At 41.7% G+C, this 13,510-nt stretch overlaps 1 protein-coding gene across 1 annotated transcript in view; it reads right to left on the bottom strand.

The window, feature by feature from the left end:
• Positions 1-13,510, bottom strand: part of EBF2 (EBF transcription factor 2) — a 252,512-nt gene that overhangs the window by 65,001 nt on the left and 174,001 nt on the right. The window contains exon 7 of the mRNA XM_031949646.1: positions 7,735-7,816. Within this exon, the coding sequence (XP_031805506.1) occupies positions 7,735-7,816 (82 nt within the window). The remainder of the gene's footprint in view (positions 1-7,734; positions 7,817-13,510) is intronic.

The raw sequence follows: 13,510 nt of genomic DNA, 5'->3' as shown, positions 1-13,510 counted from the left end.
AAAAAAATCAGAGAATAGGATGGCTTGTGTCTTAATGGGCTCCAAAGAGTTTCAACAAAACATGGCGTTCTTTTACCCTTCCTCCCTGGAGGGGTGAGTCACTGGGCTCTATCCAAGTGCACCATTTCTGTAATGAGTGAGCTAATTATCCTTGCTCATAGATTATGGAATTTTTAACACGAGAGGCCCATCAGAATTCTGGATCCCATATTCAATGTTTCATTTGCAAGTCTATTTAATATTATATGTTTATATATAGATTTACTTACATTTATATATTTATTATTTTATATTTAATATTATATATTGCCATTCATCACTGAAATCCCCACTTTATACAGTCTGAAAGGCCCCCGCAAACGAGAGACCATGTCTACTACCCTCTCACCTCTGTCTCATAGAATATCTTCCTTCAAAGCTCAGCCTGGGTATATGCAAGTTCTTTCCAGATTACTCCCATTTATTAATGTTCGTTCGTGCCCTCAGAGTGAGTCGTATTTCATTGCCGGTTTCCCCATTGTATTCCCCCAAAAGAATGTCAGTTCTTTTAAGATGAGGATTATTTTTTTCATTTTTGTTTCATTCATAGGAGCATCGCTGTAAGTTTGCTTCATTTTGTTTTGTAAACTGAGAGCAGAAATTGTTATTTTTGTTTTTGCCTTGCATCCCCCAGCACTGAGTAAGCATTGGAAGAATTGAATTGAATTTGGTCCTGGGGATAAACATATTTTATACAGAGAGCCAAGATGCCAGGTCTTCAACAGAATGGGTAAGGTCAAGTTCAAATGGAAGACACCCCCCCTCCCCTAGAAGCTCCAAGGCTCCAGGCTCATTTGTCATGGTCAGGCTTTGCCACATTTCAGTCCTCTTAGAAATTCTGTTGTTTGGGATCTAGTTCCAAGTAGTTCATTCTTGATTTCTCTTAGGGAGAAGAACATGGGCTTGTTTTGGTTTGAGATCCATTTCAAAGTTAATATTAAGTTTTTGTTTAGTCCAAATCCTCCTAAGAGGCTTAATCACAATCAGCCTGGCTCCCCTCAACTCAATCAATTGAAAATCAGGGATTAAGTGCCTACCGTCTACAAGGCAGCATGGTTCAGGTGAATCAGAAAGTCCCATGTTCCCATCTTGATCCTGATACTAGCTACCTGAATGACTGTGGGGGGAGACTACTTATCTTCCTTAAGATTCAGGAAACTTTCTGGGACTCATGGACTGAAATACAGAAAAAGTGATCTCTGTGAAGTGGCTTCCCATACTGGGAATTGCCTGTGTTGCTCCTGGTTCTTCACAAATTCATAGATATGTGTCAAACAAAAGAGTTCTATATTGAAAGCTCTCAGTCCTTTATCAGTGAAAATCAACATTTTCTCCACAGATCAGAGTCTAGGAGTTCTATAGTCTTAATGTACTCTTTATTCTGATGTCTATAAACTATTTTTAAGTAGCTTATTTTAAATTTTAAATATAATTTCTTTCCTTTGTAATTCTATATATTTTATTTTATGAAATTTTAAAATTTTAAATATAATTTTAAAATTATATAAAAGTAAATATATTTTAAAAATAAAATTTTAAATCACTATTTTGAAAAGGGCCCCAGAAGCTTTACCAGACAGCTAAAATGGAGCTTCATGATACCCCCCCCAAAAAAAAAAAAAAAAAAAAACATGGTTAAGAACTCTTATCTTAGAGAGATGTCTGGAACTGTTCCAGACTCCATGGCTAGTCATTTTTTCACTAAACCTGAAACTCTGGGACTTTAAGGACAAAAATGAGCCCTTTCCCTTCAAGAAGCTTCTTTTCACTTTACAAAGTGAAGCAGAAAATTGAATCAAATATGGCAGGAGCTCCACGGTCCCTTTAGAGACACTGTGGTCAGAATTGTGAGTCAAAGGACAGAGATTCAAAGCTCTGCTACCTCTTGTCTAACCATTTATATCTCTGGGCTTTCACTTCCTTCATTTTTTAAAATAAGGAGCTCGTACTACATGCAGCCATATGGGGTAAGTGTTTAACAATCACCTCTCTGGGAGGTGGGGAATGTGCTCTTGGTGCCTTTTTAGTTCAATCCGAACCATTAAAATTTTCTCCATCACTTTCCTAAGTCTAGACGACCAATAAAACAATAAATCAAGCCTTGGTTTGTAGCTTTTGCCAATTTCCAACACGTAAATGGTCACACTGATAATTTAACAATCAGCTTTCAGTACAATGAACTGACTCCAGGACATCTCTACTGAGTAACCTCTGAAGTCTTAACTAGTTCAAAATCTCTGATCTACGTCTTTCATCATGAAGGTTCTTGGCCTCTTATTTCAAATCATATCATCTATAATATTGAGATAATCCCAGATCCAATGTCCCAGGGTTGTCGTGAGGAGAATACGAGATAATATTTGGTAAAGTGCTTTGCAAATCTTAAAGCATTCTAGAAATATTAGCCCCTAAACACATTTGCCTGAAATATTCATATAATGGTGAGAAGCACGTGCATGGGGGAAGGGGAGCACAAACTTTGCCGAAATTATTGGGGTAATTACATCAATTTGGCAATCCACCTGGCAGGTGCCGACAGGCTAAATGCTGCCATCACCCATGGTGAGCCAGGTCCCCGTTCCAAGAGGTCATTTCCACAGAAAATAAGCATCTATTAATCACCTGCTATGCCGTATGCCAAAGATGGCCAGATCCTGGGCATTGAACATGTAAAGTCTGTCTCTTGTGGGTATATATGTGCATATAGCACGTCTGTATGTACATACATGTGGACATGAGGAGGTGCATCCCTTGGGTTAAATATCTATTCCAGCTGTTTTCATCTTAGTACAATTTTACTGGAGATTATTTTCTAACAGCAACAGCTGCTGTGTCTATAGAGTTTTAAAATTTGCAAAGCATCTTACATACATTGTCTCACTGAAGCCTCCCTCTTATCTCATAAGTTGAGACAGCAGTGAATAGAATGCTGGTCTTGGAGTCAGTTGATAGCCACAATGATCCTGAGAAAGTTAAATAAATTTCTGTCAGCCTCAGTTTCCTCATCTGTAAAAATGATGATAATTGTCCTCAACCTCACAAGGTTGTGGTGAAAATCTAAAGACATTTGGATCTGGAAAACTCTCAAACATAATATAAATGAGGGCTATGGAGCACATAAGGGAAAAATGTGAAAAAAAAGAAAGAAAAATGAGAAATGTGAAAAATGAGAGAATCTGTACTCTCTCCAAATGAGATTGGAGAGGTCATCTAACCAGTTTTAGAAGTCTCATGAGAGGTGAGGTTTAAGTCAAGGTGTTCTTAGTTCAAGAGCAGGGCTCTTGCTATTATATTACACTACTGTGGGATCCAAGATCTGAAGGAAGGTTTCTAATGAACTTTATCAGGGAGACAACATGGTACTGTGACAAAGCAAATGGATATTGAATTAGTGATCTTGGGCCCAAAGTCTGGTTCGGCCCCTAATTACCCGGGTGATTGTGGGTAATTTGCTTCCCCGTGTCTGTGACATGAGATCTCGGGGGTCCATAGCACAGTTATAAAGCTACCATCCTAAAGACCTTCACCCAAGGACAAAATCAAGAAACACTCGAGCCGAGTATCTGGCCCACCTGGACATCACACACAGTTTCCTTGAGCTAAGGGGAGTGTGTCTGTCATTCCGGGCTTGGCTGCTCCCAGTTCTAGCCCAGACATATTAATTACTTCGGCTAATGTCCACCTTAGCCAATGGGATCGATTTCCAGGCTAAGATACCTCAAACACCCAAAGTTTAAAGGTAAGATGGAAACATCGCTAAGTGTGTCAGAGGGCTAGTCAGAGAGAAAAGTTGTATCTGGTGATTTAAAATCACTTTAGGAACAGATACCAAGGAAGGAGACATTACTTCAGCTTAGTCCCAAAAAATCTAAATAAATAAATAAGTGAATGAATGAATCTGGGAGGGGAAGATCCTCAAGGTCTCTGACCAAAGCAGAAACAACTGCTACTTATATTCAGTCTGAGTCAATCTGCACCCAATGACCAAAGGCGGCTTGACCTAGGATCTATTGGTGGCCAATGGGAATCAGATTGGTCTTGGTTTAAGGACTGGTCCTTAAGAAAGAAATTTAGCCAGGAAACCCAAAGACATCTAGGGAAGGTTCAGAAGTACAAAAGTGGGGGCTTTTAAGAGTATCTCTTTACTGAAGCTGCATCCATTCACATTTCGGGGGAATACCAGTCTGAATTAGAGAAGTCCAAAGGATAGAACTATTCTAATGGAAATAAAACTTCTTTTTATCCAGTAATAGACTATCAAGAGAAATTAAAAACCCTACCTCATCAAAATAGTCATATCATTGCCATTTGTAGAAGATGTGTGGGATAAGAAGCAAAGTGAGGGTGTGGGATATATGTGTGTGTATGTATATTATATATACATATGTATATGTGTATATATATATGTAGGTATTATATATACATATATACACATATACATATAAGTAGTATATATTCTATATATTATATGTGTGGATATATTATATGTATATGTATATATATATATATATATACACATACAGTATTGAAGAATAGCGTGTATAGATTAATGTAATGAGATATTTTCAGAACATGAGGAACCCAAAGAGGTTCTTCCACTTGAGAGAAGAAGGTCTCTAAATAATCACATGAATAAAAAAGATGCTAAGAGGACCTGGAACTCTAAGTAATTGGTCTGCCCAGTTTTGGCCCCGGAAAACAAAGAAGGAAACAAGCTTCCCTCTCCTCAGAGGGCTCTCTTATTTTCCTTTGCAGACAACAATTCAAATGAGTCTAACAAGGTGCCATTTCCCCCATTAGGGAATCCATTGGGGACCATCTTCGATGAGGAGATCAGAATAATTTGTAATGAGCACATGAACTGTTTGTGAGTGAATGGGTGTTTTTAAAATGTGTTCTCCTAAGTAAGTAAAACATTCCCCCTGTGATCTTATCTGCACCACTAATTGCCTAGAAAACTCCCCTCCCTGACTTTTTTTTTCATAAACGATTCCAAGGCCCAAGTCCAGTCTGAACTATTCCAGATTTCAAATGTGCTAAATTTGAAAATGCATCAATAAGAGCAATAAAAACATATATATATATATATATATATATATATATATATCATATTTAGTTTTGCAAGCATTTATCATCTCATTTTATTCTCATAATAACCCTGCAAACTGGCTGGTATTATAATCTCCCTTTTTACAGATGAGGAAACTGAGGCAGACAGAGGTAAAGTGGTCTGACGTGACAATAATCATTACTTTAGGAGCTTCTGTTTTTGATGCTGGTTTAAAGTATACAAAGGACTTTCCTCTGGGGCAAGTATCAGTGTCACCATTTTGTGGAAGAAGAATCTGAGATTCAGAGGTAGAAGAGCTCGCCCAGGGTCATACAGTGTCAGGGCTGAGGCTCCTCTGGCTGCTGTTGCTGCTGGTTCTCATTCAGAGGCTTCCAAATTCCATGGATCCGGGTCCCCAAGGCAATGGGAGAAGCATCTTCTGCGTCCCTTTTGCCATCTCTTGTTGGGAGCCTGTGGCAGTGAGCTAGTGTGGCCACAGTCCACTAGAGGCAGGAGAGATCTAGTCATTAATGCAAAGAGCTGCACTGGAATCAGCAGTCTCTTGCCAGGAGCTGGGGTCCGGGATGAAACTTTGGGGGCCTCCAAGACAAACTGAGAGTTACTGGAAACATAAAGGCTGAAGTGTCCCAATTTCGAGCATGGACCATATCTCAGTTAACTGCCGGTATCAAAGAATGGAGAAAGGCAACCTGGTGTAATGGAAAGACTCAGCTCAGCAAGTTTGGACCCAGATTCTAATCCTGACTAACCACTGGAGGATCTTGGAGAGATTATTTCATTAGCAATGGTAAAATGAAAAGAGTGCTGGATTTGGAGTCAGGGTAGTGGATGTCAGATCCCAGATTGACCCCTTATTAGTCTTGGATTAGACATTTAATCCCTGTAGGTCTCAGTCTCCTGATCTGTAAAGTGGGGGCAAGGGGCTTGGACTAAATGACCTCTAGAGTCCCTCAGTTTCTCCATCATTAAATAAGGGGTTTCCTTTTCATGCTCAGATTGGACTAAAGGATGGCTGAGAACCCTTCAAGTTCTGAGATTCTGTGACTTCCCAACCCTGAAAAACATCTTTGTTTAAAGCTGGGCGTCCAATCGGATGCTCCATCCTCACTGCAGCTCTGATCAAGTGGGATCAGCCCTGTGATATAAATAAGTCCTATATAAATAAGAACTATTGTGAAATCATAGGTGATATGAGAAGCAGCCCAGTGGCTTAATGCAGTGTCAAACTAAAATAGAAATGGATCTCTGGAGTTTTCTGTTGTCTTAGAAAACTGCAAATGAACATCATCTGGGCTTTGCTGTATTTTTATTTATTTTGTTAAGCATTGCCTCAATTATTTTTTAATCTGGCTCACGTGCAATCCCCCAGATGGCCACAAGTCTGACGCTTCTAGAGAGAGGATAAAACTGTACATGTCGAGCTAGGAAGACTGAGTTCAAATCCTGCCTCTAATATTTACTACCCACGTGATCCTAGGCAAAGCAGCTCTCTCAGCCTCAGTTTCCTCAATGGGACATAATTGGGGTATGATAATGCCTAATAGGATAGTCATGAGGTTCAAATGAAATATCATGGGGGAGTGTTTTGCCAGTCTTAAAGTGCCAGGTAGATGTTAACTGTTCTATCAGAAATCCCTTTCACCTGCCTTCTCCTCAAGTTCCCATTTTTCCATCTTGAAAATGGGTTGGGTATTTCTTGCCCGTTCTCTAGTTGAGAGGTTAAGAAAGAAAAGAAGGAAATGTTTCAGAAGGGGATCAATTGGGCTGTAAAATCTTAGTGCTGTCTCAGGCTACAAAGTATTAGCTTCCTTAAAATGCTTTATTTCTACTTTTTCCCCTTCTGCATTTGGGCTGGGGACAAATGGCAGGAAAGTCATTTGATGAATTAAATATGGGTACTTCAAAGATTAAGGAAGAGGGGAGGCGATTGCGAGGGAGTGCACTTGCTTACATTTCCAACCCAACACAGTTCGCCTTACTGTGTGTTTTTTTATTAGCTCGTATTCTCAATACATCAGTGATGGGGTGATGGAACCACTGGCAGATTTAACTGCCAAGCAGCTGGGTCACTGTCCCATGGGCCCTATTGCTGTGTGGAGCTCTTAAAGTGACCATTTCGATTTGGCTGGCCAGTTTTGGAAGGGCCGAGAGAGACAGAGAAAGACAGAGACAGAGAATGAGAGAAAGAGAAAGAGAATGATAGAAAGAGAAAGAAAGAGAGAGAATGAGAGAAAGAGAGAGAAAGAGAAAGAGAGAGGAGAGAGGAGAGAGAGAGAGAGAGAGAGAGGAGAGAGAGAGAAATCATTGAAGGGGTTCACAAAATGGGAAAAGGGAAAACAGGAGCATTGCCTTAAGAAGGCTCTGAAAAAATCCCGGATGGCCAGGGCTCAAGGACAAGAATCTTTGGGGAGGTGGGGATGGTAACTTGAAGGCTTCCCATTCTATCTCTGCCCCTGCTTGGAACATCTCTTTCCTGCCAGAATCTAGGAAAAGCAGCAGAAGGTCTGAACCCTACCAACGAAGGCAGCTTTCACACCAGCGGCTATGGCTTATCATTGACTGTCATCTTTTTCATTGTGAAGGAAAGTGGCAAGGTTTACTTACAGCTCCAGCAGACCCCTTACCTGGAAGCGCCTCATGTCCCTGGGGTTTCCCGCTGTTTTCAAACAATTCTGATTGCACTTCAGGAAAAATTTTAAAAAGAATCTGTAGGAAAAAAAGGGCAAAAATTACACCTTTAAGAAACCTGGCTGATTATTATGATTTTCATTTCTGTCATTCTTCTTATTAACTGTCATTAAGGGAAAGGGGCAGAGCTGTATTTTTTAATAATACTTGAAGGATGGTCAGGGTTCAAATCTGGGGAATTTCAACTCACTGTCCCAGAGTCAAGTGGAGGGCTGACCTTTAAGCCTCCACATGCTTTCCAGTGGTAGTAACATAGCACGGCTCTCTCCCCCACCCCACCCACTGGCTAGGATCATCAAGGGTGTGGCTGGACACGGCCCCTGGTAGTTCCTTCCTGGTGGGCAGTAGTGACCTCTGGCAGGCAGAAATGTCTCTAACGTGGCTTAAAAACATCCGGATCCATCCCCAAATCCCAATGTGGGTCAGCTGTGGGGCTTTGCAGCTGTCCAGTTGTGTGTCTACAGAGACACCTTTTTAGTCACACACACACACACACACACACACACACACTCACACACACTGACATACACTCACACACTGACACACTCACACTGACACACACTCACTCAAACACACTGACACACACACACTCACACACTCACATACATACACACACACTCACACTGACACACACTCACACACACTCTGATACACACACTCACTCACACACACTCACACACACACTGATACACACACTCACACATACACATACATACACACACTCACCCTCACACACACACACACGAGTTCTCAGCATTTCATGCTTTTTCCAGCCGATTCATTTACAACTTAGAAAAGAATCTTTTGGACTCCAAAGGGAGCCTGACTCTAGGGGGCTGCCCCTCCCTTCTTGCCGAACGCCGGGTTTATAATGACCAATGACTTGTTTCTATCCCTCTTTTCAGGCTTTGAAAACAAAGGAGAGAGGGGAAAAAAACGGTTTGGGTGTGTCATTCGCAGGGCCCTGATGAAGCCAGGCATCCCCTACCAGAACCCAGTAGTGCAACTTGGAAAAACAAGGCATCTTTAATTAGCCAGTCACCCCCAGCTGAGGGAAAAGAGGCGAGGAGGCCTTGAAGGGAGTTGCATTTTTTAATATTTGAAAAACGGGCTTCCAAATACAATAAGTTTTATTTATTTATTTATTTCACTTGCAGAGTCCTTCCCTTAAAAAAAAAAAATAAAAAATAAAAATAAACCGAGCTTTTGCAGTAAGTAAAAGTCCCAGGTGAGCAAGGCCTATTTCCCTTCCTGTTGCTATGACAACGAATTTTTACCGCAGTCCCAAAGTCCCTTCAGAACTCTCACATCCATGCCTTGAATCAGAACTTTAAAGGAAAAGATAGACATTTTTTTCCCCAGGATTTACCACCAACACAAATAAAGGGGGAATAACAACGTCCATCCAAATAGCCTTTTGCACACGGGGGTGATCAAGGGGATGTCACCGTGGACTTGGGTACCTGAGTTGCTTTTCCCCCCCAAAAAATTGCACAAAAGAAACCACCAATGAGCCAATTAATAGCATTTCTCTCTCCATTAAAGAGGAGGGCGAACAGATAAACAGGCAAAGTGAGGGAGGTGGAGGAAGGAGAAGGGGAGATGCGCTCTCCAGAGCTTTGGCTACATCGAAAGGGTATTTTTGTTTTCTGTCAGTTAAAAGATATTTGGGGAAGTGTTGGTGATTGTTCCTACTGTAAGTCTGAGTGTGAATTTTAAAAAAATTATATAGACAGACAGACAGATACAGAGAGACAAAGACATTCAAAAAAAAGAGGGAAACAGAGACATGCAGAGACAGAGAGAGTGGAGATGGAGAGACAAAGACAAAGGCAGAGACAAGAAATAGACAAAGAAAGTCTGGGAGAGAAAGAAAGGAAAGAGAGAGGCAGAGGCAGAAAGACAAAGACAGAGACAGAGATGCAGAAAAAGAGAGAGACAAAGAGAGAGAAAGAGATAGAGGTAAGAGACAGAAACAGGCAGAAAGACAAAGACAGAGACAGAAATAGATACAAAGAGCAGAGACAGAGATACAGAAAAAGATAGAAAGAGACAAAGAGATAAAGAGACAGAGGAAACAGAAACAGAAAAACAAAAAGAGACATGGCACAGACAGACAGAGACTCTAGAGCTCCATCTCCATCTAGGTTTAGGTCTAGGCAGGGTTCAGGCTGAATTCACACCAAGGTTATTTTCCAGGAACGGTCACCAACACTTCTTAAATAGCTTTTAACAGATTCAAACTAAATACACAAACTGAGGGTTGAAAAAAACAAAGCTGCCTCGGAGAGAAAGGGAAAGCCAGCTCCTTGCACTTTAGAAACTGGAGACAAGATGTGGATTTGATCACCGCAGAGGACAATGGGGAGTATTTGATCTTCTTTGTCCCCCCAGGTACTATTGGGTGAAAGTGTGACCTTCATCAGCAAAGCAGGAGTGGGCTGCAAAGTTCATCATCAAATGAGACGATGACGATGATGGTGATGGTGGTGGATAGGGGGAGAGGACAGAGGATTTCATTGATGTAAAAAACTTCCCTCCTTCCTATGCAAATCAACAGCTGGTTTGCCTGGGCCACTGACAGGTTCAAGTGACCTTGCACAAGGTCACACAGCTGGTAGGGGGTGAGAGACGGAGGGGTTATTTAAATTTAGGTTTTCCTGCCTATAAAGATGAATCTCTAAGCCACTATACTATACTCTCTCTCTAATGCTGCAATAATGATAATAATAATAATGAGGAGGAGGAGGAGGAGGATAAAATACATTTGTAACTATTGTATTCATAAATTTTCCATTCAACTTCTGAGCATTTGAATCTAAAAATCAGAAAGACCCCACTTTAAATCCTATCCTACACAGATAACTAACTGTGTAACCCTGGACAAATGACTTAATTTCTCTGAGCCTCAGTTTGCTTCTCTGTAAAATGGGAATAATAATGTCTGATGTTTCCACTTCCTAGAGTTTTGTGAAGTTCTAGTGAGATAATGAATGATGATGAATATAAAGTGTTTTTATGAACTTTAAAGGCTGCCCTGAATTTTGGCAAGTGCTTGTTTTCCTTTTTAGATTCTTAAGTCTTTGAGCCTTTCCATGACACAGATGGTCCAGAGGTGAGCTGCCCTCTGCTGCCCCACACCCACTTTTGGCTAAAATCCATCCCCAGTTTTGAAAATTCCATGAATCCTTCTTTTCTTTCTTTTCCAAGGCCAGCTTCTTTTCTTAACCAACACTCAGATTTCTCTTTTCTCTCATTAAACCCAAGCAAAACACTTCCCCTCCTCCTTCTTCCCTCTCTCTCTCCTCTCTTTAGTCATTCTCTTCCTTTTCTCTCTCCTCTCCCTATTCATCCCTTCTCTTCACTCCCACATCTCCTATTTCTCCTCTCTCTTTTGTCTTTCCTGTCTTTTCCTTCCTCCTTCTTGTCTTTCTCTTCTGTCTGCTTCCTCTTTCTCCACTCCCTGTTTCCTCTTGATTTCTCTCTATCTCTGTCTCTCCCGACATTTTCTCCTCGTGTCTCCTGTGGCCCCCTCCTCCCCTCTCTTTCTCCTTCTCCCTCATATTTGGACGGTCGAACTCTAACTGGGCCCCCTATCAAGCCTGCTCCATCTCATTATATTGTTCCCCACCCCCACCCACCCTCAAAGATGTGTTTGGTGAAAACATTAATATTTATTGGAGCGTGCTGATGGAGACGGCTCTGGAGAGGGAGAACTTAGAAGGAGATGGGATTTTACACAGAATCAAATTGATTTAGGGCTAAGAAAGAGCCTTCCAAAAGGATTTATTCAATTTAAAAGTGCGACCTCTGATGATTCTTCAGATGGAAATTACCCTACTTTGGGCTCCTCCTGCTTGACAGTGCTTTGGGTTTGTGCTCGGCCTGATCCCTACATGCGCTGTGGATTTAGCAGCCGATTCAAAATGGGTCAAGTGGAGAGAGAAGGGGGAGCTCGGGCCCCTAGCTCATTGTCTCTCAACCTTTGAGGCCCATTCTTGGGAAAACACAGGGGATCCTGCTTAGCTGTCACTGGAAATTCGAGCACGTGAGTGGGGGCCATGGATGGCTTATAGCTGGATATAAAAATTAATTAAAAGAAGGTCTGGAGTTGACTGAGGTCTCTCCACACTTTCTTTCCTGAGGTCACTGGATTTTTGCCCTCTCTCTTTTTTCCTCTCGACTATTCCATCAGAATGGGACGAATCCTCAGCAGACATCTGAGGCAACCTACACCCAGACAAAAGCCCTCCCCGACAGCCCCCATGAGGGCTCACCCCGACTCTGCTTGAAGCGGAGCTCACTACCTTCTGAGGCAATCCATTCCACTTTGGGATGATTCATCATGTTTTCCTTTCATGGCTATCAAGTTTTACTCATGCCCGAAAAGAATCCCGATTACAGTAGACCCAACAAATGGTTTATTTGAATACCTCCAAGAAGAGGAAGCCCACTGTCTCCCTCCCAAGGTAGTTTATTGCCCTTTGGGGGAATTCTAAGTTTTAGGAAGTTTTGACTTGCTAGAAACCCAATAGGTCTGTTAGCAACCCCCATCTGGAACTTTTTGGTCTGCCCTCTCTCTAGTCCCGATCCACTCACTCTTCAATATGGTGGCATTTTGGCTTTTTGAAAACTGTCTTCATGCTCTTCCTTTCATGATTTTGCTTTTCTTTTTTATCCCTGGGGCTCAGCACATAGTAAGTGCTTAATAAATGCTTTTGGACTCATAGGTGACACAAATCACAGATTTAAAGTTGGAAGAGATCTCAGTAATCATCAAATCTAACATCTTCATTGTATAGAGAAGGAAACTGAGGCACAGAGAATTGACAAAAATGATGAATCGGAGGCTGTTTGAACAGCTCAACAGAGTCCCTGCTTTCCATTGTTCTGCACCCACCTACATCTTTTCTCTACACTAAACATCATTCTTTCAACCAATCTTCACATGGCATACAGATTGCTTAAGGGCTCCAACATCCTACTCCTCAGTTTGCCTTCCTCTGCACTCTCCTAGCTTAAAATATCCTTCCAGGGGAGGATTCTGGGAAGATGACAGAGTAAGTTGGCAAATTTCAAGCTCTCCAGATTTCCCCCACAAATAGTACAAATTTGTGCTTCAGGGTGAGCACAGACTATTGAAAAATCAAGAAGACTTGGGGTAGAACAAGGGTCCTTCTGATAAAACCTTAGAAAACCTGAAAAAAGACCCTAGGCTATGGATTAACCCCCAGGAAGTGCACACAGCTCAGGATTGCTGAAATATCAAGGGAGGAGCTCTCAGGCTGAGTATGAATGGAGCCTCAGCAAGAACCACAGAGACTTTCACTTCCCAGACTGTGGTGGAGTTGAAGTCCAGGCAGACTGAGGGAACCTCGGCTGCTTTGGAACACCAGGCCCATCTGTGCTACCAAGCTGCTGCCCTGAGGGAGAAGGAACCAGAACACCTGAGTGCAGAGGCAGGAGGGCAAGTGGAGCTCCTAGTTTGGGGTTCCTGGCTAAAGGGGAGAGCTGAAGTGAGACCAGAGACACCATCCCTCCCACTCCAGGATTAGAGGTACTTACACTAAAACCTTTTATTTTAAAACATGAACCAACAAAGAAAAAACCTCACCACAGAAACTTACTATGGCAATAGGCAAGACAGGGTTCATTTTCAGAAAAGGACATTGAAGTTAAAAAAAAAAGCTTCTACCCCAAAGAATAATGTGA

The sequence above is a fragment of the Sarcophilus harrisii genome, chromosome 2 (genome assembly GCF_902635505.1).
Source record: "Sarcophilus harrisii chromosome 2, mSarHar1.11, whole genome shotgun sequence".
Lineage (NCBI taxonomy): Eukaryota > Metazoa > Chordata > Mammalia > Dasyuromorphia > Dasyuridae > Sarcophilus > Sarcophilus harrisii.
This window is presented reverse-complemented; position numbering and strand designations above follow the sequence as displayed.